This window comes from Eptatretus burgeri, chromosome 4 (genome assembly GCF_056783735.1).
Source record: "Eptatretus burgeri isolate ZD-2024b chromosome 4, Ebu_testis_v1, whole genome shotgun sequence".
NCBI lineage: Eukaryota > Metazoa > Chordata > Myxini > Myxiniformes > Myxinidae > Eptatretus > Eptatretus burgeri.
The window spans coordinates 134,008,697-134,028,696 of record NC_140964.1 but is presented as its reverse complement, the minus strand read 5'-3'; the positions used below and the strand labels follow the sequence as shown (position 1 = coordinate 134,028,696).

Below are 20,000 nucleotides of genomic sequence, written 5' to 3'. Positions count from 1 at the left end.
ATTGGCTGTGGGGGGTGGGGGGGCATGGCTGTGCTGCTGATGCAATGCCCCCTGCATGTTATGGCAGGAATTTGCATTTTTGCAAACAAACTAACTCTACCATCAGTGGGAAACAAAACGTAAAATGTTTAGCCTGGAAGAAGTATGCACTCAACCGAGTGCCGTTTTAGTAAGACTGTCAGACACCGCCATTCGTGGATCCACACTGTTTGCGGACCCCGCGTATTTGCGGTTCATAAAATGTGGCCTGCTTCTATATCTGTATGCCTGGTGTTGGCTTAATGGTTCGGGTGCCGGGCTTTGGAGCCGAGTGTCCTGATTTCAAATCCCGCTCAGCTGTTGAATTAATCCCAGGTGGGGTTAACTCGGCCTGTCATCCTTCCGAGGTCGGCAAAACGAGTGCCAGCATGCTGGTATACTGTGTCGAAGTGGTGACCCGTCCAGGATTGTGTGTAATAGCCAAGGAGACTGCTTGAGCAGCACAAACGCTCTGAACAGAGTGTGGTCCCAATATTCCCCTCCTCTTTATCCGTGGCTCTGTGCTTCAAGTATTTGCGATTATTTTTTGCGTTTTTTCCACATTTTCATGGTTTTTCACTGGCATCTTCTTCGTTTTTCTTTCCTGCTTCTACATTTGCGGCCCTGTATTCATGTATTCACAGTTTTTGGGAGGGGTATTTGCGGTGGGTTTTTCGAATTTTCACGGACATATTCACGGTTTTTCCGTGTTTTCATGGGGGGGGGGGGGTTTTGCGGTTTTTCTGACCTGTTTTTTCATTTGTGGCCCTGTGTTTTTTTGGGTTTTTTGTATACATTGATGAGGCTCATTAGAGAGCGAACACACAACGCACAGCAAGGGGGGCATGAGACAAGAGGGGAAGGAGAGTGAAGGACAAAAAAGTGGGGAACAGAGACATTAGGAGATCTGTGGAAGGGAGAGGGATGGGGCGGGGAACATGGGGAATAGAAGATGAACATTACAGGGACTTTCAGGAAGGAAAGCAGGGAATTTGAAGGAGGTGGGTTTGGGGTGGATTAACCGGGGAAGAAAAGATCGAGGATTTGGATGGGGGAAGATAAGAGGTGGTGGTGAACTGCTGTTTTGAAGGCCTGGAGGGAAGAATGGGATTGAAGAGAGAGTGGGAGTTTATTCCAAAGGTGGGGGAAAAGAGGGATGAAAGGGTGAAGGTGAGCAGTGATTCATGATTTTGGTAGTTTTATCAGAATGGGGGTTGTGGCGGACCTTGAGCGCCCTGCAGAAATCTGGTGGGGACAAATCACAGACAGAGCAGTGGGGGGGAGACCAATGAGGAGATGGTAGAAGACCACCAACCTGCCTGTGGTGAGAGAGTGAGAGGCCCAAAGACAGCCTCATCATGGGAGATAATAATGATCCTATATGCCTTGGTTTCCACTGCATAAAGCCGAGAAAGGTGGGAGGCAGGAGCCCAGAGGGGAGAGCAGCACTCCATCAGGCAGCGAATGAAAGATTTGTATGTGGTCAGGAGCTCAGGTTGGCAGAGGAAGGACTTTGCGCAACGGAGGATTCCCAGTCGGCGACTGGCTTTGGAGGCCAGGATGGAAATGTGACTTTCCCAGGAAAGATCATGGCAGATAGTAAGACCAAGACACTTGAATGAAAGGACTTTTCCAGAGGATTGTTGAGAAAGTAGATGGGGTGGGGGAGGGGGCAAATAGTCCTTTCGGAGAGACATAGTGAGAGTGTGAGATTTGTCCGGATTGAAAGACATGTTCCACGTGTTGGACCAGTTTGTGATTTTACCCAGATCTGCAGAGAGTGAAGAAGCTGCTGCTTGCCGGTCTGAGGGATGACAGATGGTACGGCAGAGGGTGGAGTCATCAGCAAAGGGATAAAGAGGATTTTCCAGAGAGTCGGAGAGATCATTGATGAAAACCAGAAAAAGAACAGGGCCCAGAACGCTACCTTGAGGAACTCCAGCCTGGACAGGAAGAAGGGATGAAAGAACTCCATTTAGGGCCACACGTTGGCTGCGACAGGAGAGGAAGTCTGCGAGCCATGAGTGGAGATGGCCTTGGACACCATAGGAAGAGAGTTTGGTGAGCAGGGCAGGATGCCAGACCATATCAAAAGCATGCGATATGTCTCAGGATATGGCTCTGATTTCATGTCTGGCTTTGAGGACCTCCATCCATTGTTGGTTCAGCAGAAGCAGCATATCCAGGGTAGAGTGACCTGGTCTGAAACCAAATTGACGATCGGAAATCAAGCCATTGGAGAAGAGGAAGGATTTAATGTCTGAAGCGACGATGTATTCCATAACCTTACTGATGATTGGGAGAAGGCTTATTGGTTTGTAGTTGCAGGGACCTGTTTTTGCACCTCTTTTTATGCAGAACAGTAATGTTTGCTGATTTCCAAGCAGATGGCAGATGACCTTGAGCAAATAAGAGGGTGAACAGAACAGAGAGAGGGTGAGCAAGAGCAGAGGAGCAGATTTTTAGGACACGTGGGCTGATGCCGTCTGGACTGGTTGCAAAATCTGAGTCGAAGTTTGACAGCAAGCTCTCCACCTTGTCAGAAGAAAAGGACACAGAATCCTGGGACAAGTGGGTGCGACTGGGTAAGGTGGGTACAAAAAACAATCGGTTTCAGATATAAGAATTAGATGTAAACACAGAGTTTAGGAATTTAGCCTTTTCACGTGCGGTATCAGCAGTGCGGCCATTTGAGGTAAGGGGGGGGATGGGGGGGGAACATACACCAGAAACAGATTTCATTCGATGCCACCAGTATTTGGAGGAGGGAGAGAGGTTTGATAGTTTCGACTTGAGTTTTGAAAGATGTTGTTTTCTGGCTCTCCTGAGGGGAGATACACACTTGTTCCAAGGGTAGATACACACTTATGGAAGAAACTGAGATTAGCCTCAGTTGGCTTTGCTTTCCATGAGGAAAATGCAAGTTGTTTCAGGCCAACTGCCTCGCCACAAGCTTCAGTGATCCATGGGTGGGAGGAACGGTCAGACAACTGAAGACGAGAAGGGATACATCTGTGCATGAGGGTGAGAGCAAGTTTCTTTGAAAGAATTCCCAGGATGAGTTGATGTTCGGGAAAGTAGCGATGGGAGACTAGTCTCGATGTTTGAGGGCTGCTTGGAGATCCTGCCAGTCGGCTTGAGTGAAATTCCAGACTTGATGGAGCTGAGGTGGTTCTCTGATAACAGCCAGAGAGATGTCCATTTTGACAAGCACATGGTCAGAAGAACCAATTGGAGCAATTGAAGAACAGCAGATATTGTCAGGGAAATTTGTCAAAATCAGATCCAGAAGAGATGGAGTACCATTGGTTGAGATCTGGGTTGGGAAGTTGACTGATTGAGCAGTCTTGAAGTTGAGGGAAGTTGACAATTGAAGTCGCCACATATGAGGAAGAGAGAGTTCAGATGAGAGGATAGAAGTTGGTCCATTGTTTCGGAAAGTGAGGTGTAAATGGAGTCCTCACAGTTTGTTGGACAGTACAGTACACATATAAACATGATGTGGGAGTGGAGGAGAAGCCATATCCAGAGGTATTCCTGGGGATGTGGGGGAGTGAGGGCAGTGCCTGGAGAGTGAGGAATGGAGTCATTGATGAAGAGAGCAACTCCTCCACCAGGACGAGGCGCAGGTCTGTCATTCCGGAGGAGGGAGTAACTAAGGTGAGATTTGGGGAGTCAGAGACGTCTTGAGGGAGGAAAGCTTTTTTTTCCGGCATATTATGTCTGGTTTGTCAGTTGCAACCTGTATGGAAAGATCTGTCAGGTTTGAGCGAAGGGCCCAGATATTTTAGGTCCACATTGTTAATGAAGAAGAAGGGGATGAGGAGTAATAAGAGATGGGGTAGAAGGCAGTTGAGGAATTGATGAGATGGAGGAGAGAGGGCAGGGGAAGGAGGCAGCTTTGTGGATGTGAGGGAGGGGGCAACTTTGAGAAGGGTGAGTGGGGGGGTGAATGGAGTGAGAAGGGTGAATAGGGAGAGTTTAGAGAGAAAGGTGAGGGGGGAGTTCTTGAGAAATGTGAGAAGGAAGCTTGGAGGGGGAAAGAGTGTGATGGTTGCTTTGAGAGGGGTGATTTGGCACTGAGGTTGGAAAAAAAAATGAAGATTGAAGGAAAGCGAATATGCATAGCAGATTGGGGTTTGAAATTTTTTTAATTTGGAAATGCAGCTAAATACATTTATTGATGGATGCAATAAAGGTGGATAAAGAGAAGAAACGTTGGACCATTTGGATTTTTTCAGACCAGGTTTGAAGAAAAGGTCGATTGAGAGCAGTCTGTTGAAATAGAAAAAGAGGAGTGAATTATGTTTCAGTAATGAGAACCACACGTGTGAAAGAGGAAGATGTAGTATGAAAAGAGACCGTTTTTTTATTAATTATTATTATTATTATTATTATTATTATTTTTATCATTATTATTATTAATTTTTGATAGAGATTGTAATGTGTTCATGTAGACGCAGTATCTTGCGGGGTATTCACAGCCATTTTACATTTTTCAGGCGTATCCGTGGTTTTTCCACATTTTTGTGGCTTTTCAGTGGAGGATTTATTGTTTTTCTGACCTGTTTCTCCATCTGCGACCATATATTCATATACTCATGGTTTTCCTGCATTTTCATGGATTTTTGCAGGCTTATTCGTGATTTTTCTGCATTTTCATGATTTTTCTGCATTTTCGTGGATTTTTCGTTAGTGTATTCACAGTTTTCTTCACTTTCGTGGTTTTTTATGGGCACATTTGTGGTTTTTCTGACCTGTTTTTACATTTGCCGCCATGTATTCATATATTCGTGAGGGTTTTTATTCGCATTTTTGTGGTTTTCTGTTGGTGTATTTGTTGTATTTGGGTTGTTATTTTTTTTACATTTTTGTGGGGCATATTCGTGTTTTTTTTCACATTTCCCTGATTTTTTTTGCAGGCATATTCACAGTTTATTTTCACTTTTTTTGCGGGCGTATTCATGGGTTTTCTGCATTTTTGTGGTTGTTCGCGGGTGTATTCACGGGTTTTCCTCGTTTTGATGGTTTTTCACGGGCAGATTTGTGGTTTTTTCTGAACTGTTTATACATTTGCGGCCATGTATTCACATATTCATGATATATTTTTTTGTGGGCTTAATTGTGGAGTTTTTTGCAGTTTTTGCAGGCATAGTCACTCTTTTTCTGAAATGTTTTTACATTTGTGGCCCTGTGTTCATGTATTTATTGTATTTTTCCATTGGGTATTCATGGCTTATTTTCACAATTTCGTGATTTTTTGTGGGCATATTTATGTTTTTTTTCAATTTTTTTTGTGGGCATATTTGCTCTTTCTGACCTGCTTCTACATTAGTGAACCTCTATTCATGTATTTGTGGATTTTTGCAGGGTGTTTACAGTTTTTGACATTTCTGCAGGCGTATTTGTGTTTTTTCTGCATTTTCATGGTTTTTCACAGTCATTTGCAGTTTTTCTCACCTGGTTCTACATTAGTGGCCCTCTATTCTTGTATTTGTGGATTTTTGCAGGGTGTTTACAATTTTTGACATTTCTGCAGGCGTATTTGTGTTTTTTCTGCATTTTCGTGGTTTTTCACAGTCATATTCGCAGTTTTTCTGACCTGCTTCTATATTTGTGGTCCTTTATTCATATGTTCGTGGTTTTTTGGTGGCATATTTGTGTTTGTTTCATATTTTCATGGGTTTTTTTTCCCGCAGTTTTTCGCAGGAGTACTCGTGGTTTTTTTTCACATTTTTTGCAGTCGTATTCGCGGTGTTTCCGCATTTTCATGAATTTTCGCGGACGTTTTCATTGTTTTTCGCATGCATATTTACAGTTTTTCTCACCTGCTTCGACATTTGTGGCCCTGTATAACCTTATTCATGTATTTGCAGTTTTTTGCGTGGTAGTCATGGTTTTTTTTCACATTTTTGCGGGTGCATTCATGGTTTTTTTGCATTTTCGTGGTTTTTTTTGTGGGTGTATTCATGGTTGTTCCTTGTTTTCGTGAATTAATTTGTTCATTTGTCAATCCAATCTTTTGGTTCCATTATTACTTTGGTGCATCATGCCTCTGGGGCAATGACCATGGATGTAAGGTGAATACATTTGGAGCTTAGAGAGAGAACCAGTACATAATGGCCTACTTCTTGAAAGGGATCCTGTGGTTGGAAGACTCATAATTGAGTATGAATAGACATCATCGCCAGCATAATGTCTCATCTGACAAACGGAAATGCCTTTGATGCAATGTTCTGCCTGTAAATTACCAAGATGACAGTTTGAAGATGAATCAATTTTATGTGGAATTAAAAGCATACGAGACAGCAAGCACCGAACTGTCTTCACAAGGACATGATGTCCTCAAAGAGATGTCTTATTAAAGAATCTTGATTAGTGAAGAAAAAACATGGAAGCACCAATGCTGATTATACAGACGAGGAAGTTTCCAAACGAGGTCAGGTTGGTTCAGGCGTTGTGTGCTCACCTCTGAACTCCACAGGTTGGAATTTTTTTTCCCCCAAGTTGATGAAGATCCATGGAGGAGCAAAATCCTTCAAAGGCAACGCTGATCCGTGGAAGAGGAACAATGAAGTGTCTCACAAAATTTTCCTAATTTTGAGTCAGTTGTTTTGTCATATTATTCACTTTCGTTTGAGTACAGCAGTAGGTATATTGGCCACTGCTGTGCTCCATTAAGACCCTTTCTGGTCTGTGACTGACACAGCAATCCTTTGATGTTTTTTGAAGGAAGTCAAATCAGGGATCCATTTTGATTCACCTGCCAACCAAAACAAATATTATTTTATGAGAACAGCTTGCTGCATATAATGACTTATGCACATGTGTGGCAATTTCTGTCCAATTATCAACCAACTGGTTATTACATGCAGTATATTTTAATTATCTCAATAGCATAATGATCTTATAGGTTTGTAAGTCTTTTTGAAGTTGTGTTCTGGTGTCCTTTTCAATATCAGCGCAAAACTCCAAACAGTTCCATTGCCTCTTTGATGTGTACATGTAGTATGTGTATATATATATATATGTATATATATATATATATATATATATATATATATATATATATATATATTATAACCAATTGATAGGGTGATATTACATTTCACCTTGTCCTGTCATTGTGTCACTGTAGCTATGTTTCCCACAGTGGAGAATCCCTGTGCGGGAAATAGCAACTGCCAGCACGGCTGTGTGAGTGATAGTGGATCGGCACATTGCATCTGCAACACCGGGTACATGCTACGGGATGACAAAAGAACGTGTGAAGGTAAACAGCACTTGTCTTACCAAGCCACGGTGCAATCACAGTCTCTAAACAAACCAACAAGAGTGTGCAATTCAGAGGGGCGAACAAGCATGACATCTGTCAGGTTATGGACCGAGGTCTGGCTTGCACTACTTATCGGTTAAAGTAAACATCTGTTTATTATAAATAATACTAGGTGTAGCTTTCCCATCGCTTCACTGACTAGTCTAATGTAAAGACAGCATGTTGCGCTTTACAATCATATTTCATGTCTATCTATGAGCATCGTATGAGGATATAAAATGACATAAAACACACAAAATTGGATCTTTATAACACATAATTGTAGTTTTCATAACTGCTGCTGTTTTTGTTTGTGTGCTCCAATGTACTTTTGCACATTTTTCTCTTGCTTAGAGAAGTATTACTGAAATATAATTTTGTCTGCTCCTCTCGTGTCCTTCAAAAAGGTTCCTGCTGTCAGAGAATAATAAACGTTACTGTTGGAATTGCGATACAAAGCTCACATTCACTCTTCTTCTTGTTCTTCTTCGATCATGGAAAGGGGATTGATTTCAAAACAGGAATATTTATATTCATACTAGCTGAAGTACCCGGTAATACCCGGGAAATTTGCCCTATTTTCCTCACGCTAGTTAGACTGAGGCATTAGTTGTATGGAAAAAAATTAGGAAGGCTTCTTTTATTCCTCAGATTCATGGAAGGAAGGCTTTATGCTGCCGTAATCCTCAGAGAGGTCATAGTTGAAGGCGGCCTTGAGCCACGAAATGTTTCTAGCAGGAGTGGAAACTGTCCTTGATGTCCTGCCAAAACCCGGACCTCGAAAGCTGGAACTTGAGTCTTGTGCTTCTCTCGCCCGTCGGTGTGACACTATTTGCAGTTAGGCGACGCTCCCTCTCTCTCTCTCTGCAGCCGACTCTGCTTGCCTGGCTCGTTCATGAGCAGATATATCAGCAGTAAGACGACTCTCTCTCTCTCTCTCTCTCTCTCTCTCTCTCTCTCTCTCTCTCTCTCTCTCTCTCTCTCTCTCTCTCTCTGCAGCTGACTCTGCTTGCCTGGCTCTTTCATGAGCAGATCTATCAGCAGTTAACTGTTGCCGTGTGCGTGCAGTTCGAGAATTCAAGTAACAGGAGGAGAATGTGTATGTTTAAAAAGTCAACGAATACGAACATTTTGTATTTCAAAAAACCCGAGTGTTTTTAACCATGAAGCCTTTTGTTACAATTAATATGCTGGCGCACTATTCGAAAGCCATTTTTTTTTTCATGGAAATTGTATTTTTATATATATATATATTTTTTTTCCCCCATTTTTATGGAAAGCCACTTAGCGCATCCTGGAGCTGAATGTTAGGTCTATATGTGTGTAAAGTTTCATCAAGATCGGTTCACTGGTCTATGAGCTTATTGGTTACAAACAAACAGACAGACAGACAGACAGACAGGACTGCCATTTATATAGTAGATTTAAACGGACACAAATTTTTGTTCGAAGTAAATCGATTATTCTCTTTTCAACCAATTGAACCAAAGATTCACTTCCCAGCAGCACCATTTTTTTGTTATTCTACGATAGCAAGAACCTTTTAAAATAAAGTGTGACACCACACGCACATGTGTACATACACGCACACACACACACATGGATACTTCTCCTTCTAGTAATATGTATTATTAGACCCTGTTGGACTTAGTTTGAAACGAGGGCTTATGGATTGGTCTTGCCCGTCCGTTCGCGCGTCCTCAGCGATATCTCAGACATGTATGAACCAATTTTGTTCAAAATTAGCACAAAGACAATACAGGGTGGCCATAAAGTCTGGAAACATAGGTGGAGATACATCATAAATGGTTTATTGACATAATATTACAACACATGATATGTTCAATGATATTACTTGACATGTTCGATGTCCGGCGAGTTGACTTCTTCGGGCTGGCTATTACCTTCGCCATGACAGTTTCCTTCACCTCGTCGGATACGGTTGGTCGTCCAGAACAGAGTTTGTCCAACACACTGCCTATATCCTTGAATTTTTGAACCAGCTTCCCCACTGTGCTATGGGAGACAGCAGCTCTTCCGGGATGACATGCGTTGAAGGGCTCTGCTATCTGGCAATATGACCAGCTCTTGCACACACTCAGCAGTATCGCCTCAAAGCGTTCGTCTTTCGTCAAGGACATCTTCAAACTGTAACAGAATGACATGAAATTATCTATGTTTCCAGACTTTATGGCCACCCTGTACATGATGGTGCACACGTGCACATAATTTTGTTTTGCGATTTGATCAAAGATGGCCGAATGGTGGCCATTTTAGTTGTTAAAAACCTGATGTCGAACACGTCCTCAACCATTTCTCAGACATGCATTGACTGATGTTGTTCAAACTTGGCACACAGATAATTCATTGTGGCTTACACGTCATTTTTTTCGATATCACATTCAAGATGGCCGACTGATGGGCATTTTGTCACTTAAACCTGTCCCCAACTATTTCTCGAACATGAGTGGAACGATTGTGTTAAAACTTGGCACAACACCAGCACATGATGACATACATGTACACCTGAATTGATTTTGTGATCTGATCAAAGATGGCTGACTGGTAGCCTGGCAGCCATTGTAGCTGTAAATAAATATGGGCAAGCCCGATTACTCCGTTCAGCAAAATTACTAAAACCTTGGGGTCTATGACATTTTGTCTTTTTCTCCTTGTTATTATCATTAATTCTGGTAAGGATATTTGTGTATTGTCATCAACTAAAACTAAATATGAAGTTCACCAATTTTGTTTTTTCGCTCACCTGTTCGAAGAACAGAGAGCGATAGCGATACCCCCGGCGTCAGGGTGAGCGTGAGCGTGAAAATGTTAAAGTTTTTGATGCAAGTTATTTTTTCCTTTCTCATGTTTTTATCAACCACACTATTTTTTATACGCCCGATATATATATATATATATATATATATATATATATATATATATATATATATATATATATATATATATATATATATATATATATATATATATATATATATATATATATATTATCCCTGTGTTGAAAGAGGCAACCAGGGTTGCGTCAGGAAGGGCATCCGGCGTAAAACATGTGCCAAATCACGATGCGGATCATACGAATGATCCGCTGTGGCGACCCCGAACGGGAGCAGCCGAAAGAAGAAGATATATATATATATATATATATATATATATATATATATATATATATATGTATATATATATATATGTGTGTATATATATATGTGTATATGTGTATATATATATATATATATATATATATGTATATATGTATATGTATATATATGTATATGTATATGTATATGTGTATATGTATATATGTATATGTATATATATATATGTATATGTATATATATATATATATATATGTATATGTATATGTATATATATGTATATGTATATATATATATATATATATATATATATATGTATATGTATATGTATATATATATATATGTATATATATATATATATATATATATATATATATATATATATATATATATATATATATATATATCTCGAGGCGTATTTTGTGATACCGGTTGTCCGTCCATCTGTCTGTCTGTCTGTCTGTCTGTCTGTCTGTCTGTCTGTCCGTCCGTTCCTGTCCGCACTCTAACTCCCAAAGTTTTCAACTTTCACGTTTCGTATTTGGTACATAGGTACAGACTGTGGAGACGTTGTGTCTCGACATACGTTCGTCATCTCAAGTGGTTGCCATGGCAATCAGGATGCTGTTTCCATGTCGTAGCACAATTCTGTATATACCTTCTTGTTCGGGCGTATATTGTGCTCACTTGCGCTCTTGTTACTGATTACAATATACAAATACATATATTGCTTTAAAATTATACTTCCCTGCAATGCTTCATAAAAAATTAATTAATAGACTCGTCTTTTAAAAACGATAAATGTATAAACAGGCGAGCAAGGGGTGGCTTTGACACCAACTCTGGTGTTAATTTTGCTGAATTGTTAATTCAAATTTATAACAACTCCATTAATTGTAACGGGTAACAAACGAGTCCCTGTCAAGATGTACTCCAAAGGATGGCGCAGTATACCGAAGCACAGAAAATGACTTGAACATGAGCATGTCCTATTTCACCAGAAACAGAATGAAAACTTAGAAATGGCTATTTTTCTGTCAAGAAGTGTGACGAGAAAAGTCTCGAGACTCTACACATACGTTTGTGTGACACAGACAGCCTGGAATAATATCCCGATTACAAATCAAGTTGGACAGCCTCTTAAAATAGGACTGGTTCAATATGCCTCTTGAGTAAATCTTAGATTCTCCAAAGTGTGTTCACACCTTTTAAACGTTATCTTCAATTTCAAAAGTGGGACCAAGTGATAAAGAATGTTTCAAAGGGAGTGATGAGATGCACAATGTGGAATGTGTCTTTGCCTTCAAAGATGTGAAATTGTTATTCGAGACTGATACTGTGCCTTTAAACTTCCTGCTCTTGCATTTGATTCACCGTTGAACCACAGACGATTGAAGCTGACATCTGGTGCCGGTCCAGCAAAAAGTGTTTCCTGTGGAGAGTGACATTCTTTGGAAGAAGTGTTGGTCTTAATGTTCTGTCTACTCAAAAACTTCTTAATGCTTGATGTTCTTTTTTATTGCATCATGTCGAGGCTGAAGGAGGAGCGAGATGTTCCCAAAAATGTCCACTTAGTACTCCCAAAATCCTTTTCGGACTTCACCTGTCCATTTGCCTCTCCTCAGCAAAAGTTTATGGCAACGATTCAACTAATTGGGCTTGACATTTGACTTAAGGTGGTTGTAATTTGTAATTTGTTTAGGGTTCCAATTGTACACACAGAAGGCTGCATACACAGGAGTATTGATGCATGAGGAGGCGATTCGGCCCATCATGCCTGCATTGCACCATCCACAGTATCCATCAACAATCCACACATAGGCTACCTGAAAGTCCTGCCAATATCCCCATACCCCTCTATCTCCAATGTATCTCGGTACCTATCTAATTCCAATTTAAACCTATATACCACCTCCACTACCACTACCATCCCAGGGAGACAATTCCACGCATTAACCACTCTTCGATTGAAAGGCCCCTACTTTAAACCTGTCCAAACTCTCATTTACTTTATCCTCAAGGTACGGTCCCTGGTCCTAACACAGTCCAATCTGTTGAGAAACTCCACTGCACCTATCTTGTCCACACCTTTCATCATCGAAAACATCTCTATACTCATACTATCGGTCATCTACTCTCCGCAAAGACACCATGCGAGTTTTTTTAATGTCCACCAACTAATGTTGGCAAGCCTCGTGTTGGCTTAATGGTTAAGGTGGCTGGCTTAAGATCTTGGGGTCTTGAGTTCAAGCCCCGTCATGCCATTGACATAACACCAGGTGGGTTCACTCAGCCTGTCATCCTTCCGAGGTCAGCAAAATAAGTACCAGCTTACTCGGGTAATAAGTCATTCGAGAATACTGCCTCGGAGTGGCGACCCGTCCAGGACTGCACTCTTTAAGGGGCTGTCACACCTTGACGATTTAGCCAACCTATGCCGATTTATGAAAAATTTGCCTAATACGCTGGCACACGTCTAATACGTTATGGGTAGGTTTTGTATACGTTAAGAGCACGCTGAAAAACACTGCCATAAGTCGTTGTACGCTGGCTTTAATCGTTGAACTTTGTGGTTTTTCTCAACTTTTCGTATGCTTAAAATTTTACGACGTACTCGGCGTTTGGCTCACACGTTCCGCTACGCTGGCCATAAGGTTGAGGCACGTGATGCGATCGTTGACACACGTTATTTATATGTTACTCATATGTGGAAACACGTTGAGGTAACATTTGCATACCCGAAACTTATTCATAAACTATAGGTAACGTTTTATAAGCACGCTACACGAACGTTGTTCACAGCTCACAACGCGCTACTAGAAAGTTTCTCATACATCGAAACATATCAAAGTAATGTTTAGGGAACCCGTGACTTATTTATAATCTATGAGTAACGTGCTTGGGAATTAGTTGAAGAGCATGTCCGATGAACAAATACGTATGTAGACGTATTTGACGTCTTCAAGACGACCACAGAACTTACTGAACACGTTTCTAACAAACAGCTGACGGAGAATGACGTATTCACAGCGATTAGGGGAATTGGTATATAAAAAGGGCCTTCGCAGGAGGAACCCGTCTTTTTTTTTAGACTTCGTGGTGAGTACATGTCCATGTCATTCCGAGAGATGGAGGATACGGCAACGCTGAGACAAACAATACCTACCTGTCCTCGAACATCAACATGACCTCATCGAGTTGACACTGCACCAGTTGCGTGCCAATAGAGCCGGGAGAAGAAGACGTGAACGGAGGAGAAGGAACTGGGTGAGACCATGGATCGGGAGGCGACGCCATTACGGCATATATGACCAGCTCATGGTGGAACTCCGGAACGAGGACCATGGATCCTTCATCAACTTCCTGCGATTGCCCCCAGCGATGTTCGACGAGCTGCGAGCCAGAGTGGGTCCAAGGATAACCAAGCAGTACACCTTCTACAGGGATCTGTTTGAGCCTGGCATGAGCCTGGCACTGAGCCTGCTGCTGTTGGTTCCATGACTGCAGTGCTGTGGAGGTGATTTAACTCGTTCAATGGAAACTATTTCAATTGTCGAGCACCAGCGTCCAAAAACAATAGGCGAGTGACAGCAAGTTAACTCGTTCAATGGAAACGATTTGAATTGCCTTGCACCATCATCAAAAAACAATGGGCGAGTGACAGCCGTTTATTAAAATAGTTTAGTGGCAGTCAATGGATAGCAAAGGTCACGTAATCGTAAACGACGCGCTCACACGTTATGCATACGCTAGACTATCGTTGGGCATAGGTTGTGGACGCCTAAACACGATAAGCAATCGTTGGTATAACTAATCTAGAAGTTATCGAAGCGTTCTGTGTTCATTACTAGTATATTATGCGTTTGTCAAAGTCTTTTTTAATAATTTCGATAGTAAAACAAAGAAATATTTCATCTTCGGAATGAGGAAAAAAAATTAACCCTTACAGAACATCGAACAATGGTGCAAAGTATTCTCCTATTCATTGACGCAACGAGGATCTATCATCCCCCACAGCCTCCACATCACGCTCACATACTACTACTGACATAGACATACAGCTACTACCACTACTCCTACTACTACTATTATTACTGTCACGCACACCTACTACTAGTAATAGTACTGCTACTATTGATACTACCGGCGTTCACATCTACTCACCATGGAGTCTGGAACAATGATGGGTTTTTATTGTGAAGCCCATTTGTATATACCAATTCCCCTAAACGCTGCCAATACGCCAGTACATGGTAGATGTAAGTTAGAAACACTTTCAGTAAGTGCTGTGGTCGTCCGGAAGACGTCAATTTAATTCGTCTACATACGACAATGTGCGTTTTACATACGTTACAAATAGGTTCATAGCATGTTACTCAAAGGTTAGAAGCACATTTTACTTAGGTTCAAAACATGTTACTCATAGGTTAAACGCACGTTACTCGTACGTTCATAGCACGCCAGTCATTGGTTCAAGGCCAGTTATACATCGTTTCAATGCACGTTACTCATAGTTTCCAAGCACGTTAAACATAGGCTAAGCTGTTGCGACTCATTTGTTCAAAGCACGTTACTCATCGGTTAGAAATTTGGTTTCAAGTATGTTGGCCATTACCTCGACGTGCTTCGACTTGTGAGTAACCCACAAGTAACGTGTGTTCGCCGTGTTTACACGATAGCGGAACGTGCTCGGAACAGATGCCAACGCATGCGAAACGTGTTAGCCTTACATCGAGTATGTCTTAAAATTTTCAGCATGCTTGAAATTTCACGACGTATCAAACGGACTAGGTAATATTCCAGCGTACTTCAATGATTTCCAGCATACTCTAAACGTATACACAACTTACCTATAGCGTATTTGACGTGTGCCTATAGTTGTAAACACATTTTTCATAGAATGGCATACGCTGGCAAAATCATCAAGGTGTGACTGCAATGTTGACACTTCAAATTCTCAGGCAGTTTTGATTTCAATCGGCGTCCGGCAAGTTCTTAACTGGCTACGCCACGAGTTCACCGGCGATACGTATAGCACGCAAAGGGTAAGTTAAACTCTCGTTTGTCATAGGTTTTGAACGCCGACCACAAGGTAAGCATTCGTTGGTAAAAGTTATGTATAACACAACGAAACGTTCTGTGCCCGTTACTAATATGTTATGCAAACGACCAACACGTTATGAATACGCCAAAAACCTTTTTAAAAACCATCAAAATTTCAGCGTACGTCAACGTTTTACATACATTTTTATACGTTGCCATTGCTGGCTAAAACGTCAAGGTGTGACGGGGCCCTAAGCCAAGTGAAACTGCTTTGGCAGCCATATTTACCTCATGGTGTGAAAGGAATGGTTATTATTAACTAATGTCGGCAAACAGGACACCCAGTTTAGTATCTGAGGGACGGTATGCACAATGATGCCTCACCCTGCCTGAAAAATACCAGGTTGACAGTTTATAGTGGGCCAGAGATTCAAACCTAGGCTCGTCAGCTCAGAGGCGAGTGAACGTACACCTTGGCTATCCTGCTTGTCCAGTGATATTCATTCTTCCAAAGTTGTTTGACGATATTAATGAGGTTGCATACCAAGCTGTTACTATTTTACTTGACAAGCAATGTATTCTTTTTCACTTTCTCTCTCTGTTTATAACTGCTTATTTTGTCTGTTTATATAATTGTCCCCTGCCCCTCCGACGAGGTCGGAGATGGGGGACATTAAAATGAGTGTCCGACCGACCGACCCATCACCTGTCCATGTACTGTTGTGTACGCAATATTTCAAAAACTGTTGAACATTTAGTTTTCATACTGCAGACATCTATTCTTCATGACATTATCTCAACCTGATTAGATCATGGCTGTGATTGGCTGAATTCTGTTCAAATGTCTTGGTAACCCGGCTTGCGTATATATATTTCACAAACGATTCAAGATTGAGCTTTCATATTACACTGATCTATTCCGCATACCACCCAAAAAGTGGGGGACCAAAAGTATCAGCTCCTTGTTATATATTAACACATAACGTTCCCCAGCATTGCCCGAATAGTAAAAACATACATTGAAAATATGGATTGTGCCAATGTGCCCGATTTATTTCTCCCCGTGTTCCATTTTGGGGGCACACAGTCATACATACATACAGTCATCCATACATCCATACATACATCCATACATACAGTCATACATACATACAGGCTTACATATATACAGTCATACATACATACAGTCATACATACATACAGTCATACATACATACAGTCTTACATATATACAGTCATACATACATACAGTCATACATACATACAGTCATACATACATACAGTCATACATACATACTGTCCATCCATAAAGAAGACGATGAACATATCCACAACCATACTTGCTCCAAGAAACCACCATCCTCCACCGCCACCACCCCCCCCCATGATCCCTACCTCCATTCCCCATCCCCCTCCACAACGCCACCACAACCCCCTCCCCACCATTATCTCCCACCCCCTGCACAACACCCTCCACCATCCCCCTTGCTCTCTCGCTAACCACCTGCCACCACCCTCCACCATTCCCCACTGTAAACCCACCCCATTCACTACACCAGCCACCATTCCTCCCTCGCTTCCCCCAGCCCACTTCCATTGCTCACCCCCCTTTCCATAACTCACTCTCCACCACTTCCATCGCTCACACCCCACGCCACTTACATTTCTCACACCACCCCCACCGCTTCCATCGCTCACATTCGCATCGCTCATACTCCCCATTTCCATCGTTCTACCCCCCCCCACTTCCATTTTTCACCCCTCCAAATTGCATTTCTCACCCACCCCTCCCTCCCTTCCATTACTTCCATTGCTCACCCCTCCCCACTTTCATTCCCCACTCCCCTCCACTTCCACCCCCACACCCACCACCCCACTACCATCGCTCACACCCCATGCTACTTCCATTTGTCACACCACTCCAACCACTTCCATCACTCACATTTCCGTCGCTCACCACCCCATTTCCATCGTTCCACCCCACCCCCACTTCCATTGCTTACCCCCTCACTTCAATTGCGAACCCTCCCCTCCCTCACTTCCATAACTAACCCCCTCTCCCTCACTTCCATAACTAACCCCCCCTCCCTCACTTCCATCACACACAACCCGCACTGCTTCCATCGCTCACAAACGCACCCCCATTTCCATTGCTCACCCCTCCCAATTTCATCGCTCACCAACCCCACTTTCATCCCCCACACTCACCCCCCCACTTCCATCCCCCCACTTCCACCCCCCACTTCCACCCCACCCAAAAAAAAACTTCCACCCCCCCCCCCCAACTTCCAGTGGTTGTGACAGCAGTTGATGAAAAAATCATTTCAAGAAAACAAACAAAAAGATAGCTCCAGCGAACTATACCACTGTGGTTGTTTGCATTGATCAAATTCTCCCAAAGAGTACTTCACTGAATCGGGAATTGATTTTTTAATAATTTTTTCGTTGCCCGATTTGAACGAAACTTGATACTGCACACCGCAGGTGAATGGTAAGTAAGGTGGGCTGAAAATTTTTGCGCTATCGTGTACCATTTTGGCTGTATTTCGGGAACATACATACATACATACATACATACAAGATGAGAGTTTTAGAAATATATATATATATATATCTTCTTCTTCTTCTTCTTCTTCTTCTTTCGGCTGCTCCAGTTCGGGGTCGCCACAGCGGATCATCCGTATGATCCGCATTGTGATTTGGCACAAGTTTTACGCCGGATGCCCTTCTTGACGCAACCCTGGTCGCCTCTTACGACACAGGGCTATGGTACACCTATTTTAACCGGGGTATACACCGGCCCAGTACACTGGTACTCATTTCGCCGACCTCGGAAGGATGGCAGGCTGAGTCAACCCCCTTTAGAAATACATATATATATATATATATATATATATATATATATATATATATATATATATATATATATATATATATATATATGTATGAACACCATCCCAACTGTGAAGCATGGAGGTGGCAGCATTATGTTATGGGGATGTTCCCCATCAGCAGGGACTGTGGCACTTGTTCGGAGAGAAGGATAATGGATGGAGCAAAATACAGAAAAATCCATGATGAAAACCTGCTGCTCTCTGAAAGAAACCTGAAAATGGGATGCAAGTTCACTTTTCATCATGACAACAACCAAAAAGCACACAGCCAAAGCTCCACTGGAGCAGCTAAGGAACGAAAAGATAAACGTTCTTGAGTGGCCCAGTCAGAGCCCTGAACTAAATCCAATCGAAAACCTGTGGCATGACTTGAAGATTTCTGTCCATCCGTTGTCCATGAACAACGCTCCCTTCGCAAATTGACTGAGCTTGAACAGTTTTGGATAAAAGAATTGTCCCAATCAAAGTGTGCCCCAGGTGAAATACTCTTCTGGTCTTGAGGGATTTCAATGCATCGACTGGAACTGATGAGGATTGTGATGAGACATGTGTTGGTTCCCATGGGTCTGGAACTGTGAACCAGAATATCACGAAGTCATGGAATTAGGTTGGCTGGTTCATGGTTTCAGCACCAACTAGCTCATCGCTGGATTTGGTATTCCAACGCTGGTGGTGTGGCAAAGGATAATGACCATCTGCTTGCAGATGGTCGCTGGAGGATGGTCCAGAACTGCAGGGTCTACCGGAGTGCTCAGTTGCTCAATAACGACCGCAAGCTTGTGGTAGGCAACTCTGAAGTTGCAGCTTAAATCCAGCAGAACGGTACGATCCCAGCTTCGGCTGGATATTGGCAAGCTCAAGGATGAGAGGATTAGCTGAGGAGTTTGTGAACAGGATCAGGGGGGATTTGGGGGGTCTGGGTGCTTTGAAGAATCCAGAAGCATTGTGGAGTGCCTTCAAGACCACCATCCTTGGAACTCACTGTTGGGCAAAAAAAATTTTTGTCCCTCAAGGGACACTGGATACCATTGACCAGAGTCGCAGGGACAGGCTGAATGGCAGAGCTGAGCTGTTCAGAGAGCTGAGGCGTAAAACTAGATGTGCGCTCAGGGTGGACAAGGAGGCCTATGTGTGAGGATTCTATGAGGGGAGAAGTGCATCAACTGTGGTCAAGTGATTCTGATCTCGCTTAAAGGGGAATTCACGCATTGCGTTCCTCCAAGCCCATCCCTCGGTGTACTGCATTTAGAGCAGAGCGTGGAAGTCTCTTGACAGAGGAGTCCGAAGTGAAGGCCCACTTGGCCGGTTTCTTTGAGCGGCTGCACCAGGCTGATCCACCAGCTGTTGAGTTGGATGTCTGGGGTGTTACAATCCCTCTTGTTGACCCTCAGATCAACTGTGATCCACCTTCGTTTGTGGAAACACAGGCTGCGGTCAACTGTTTGAAATGGGAGTAAAGCTCCTGGGATCTGTGGCATCTATGCTGAACTTCTCAAGGGTGGTGGAAATGCTGTACTCATGTCATTGCATGCAGTTCTGTGCTCTGACTGGAACACAGGCATCACCCCACTGTCTGGAAGAGGGGCGTTGATGTCCCTTTCTGGAAAGGGAAGGGAT

The 20,000-nt window shown here is 42.6% G+C and overlaps 1 protein-coding gene across 1 annotated transcript in view; it reads left to right on the top strand.

Annotated features, from left to right (window-relative positions):
* Positions 1-20,000, top strand: part of LOC147029162 (uncharacterized) — a 341,518-nt gene that overhangs the window by 157,652 nt on the left and 163,866 nt on the right. Inside the window, exon 8 of the mRNA XM_085880090.1 lies at positions 7,172-7,291. Coding sequence (XP_085736216.1) covers positions 7,172-7,291 — 120 coding nt within the window. The remainder of the gene's footprint in view (positions 1-7,171; positions 7,292-20,000) is intronic.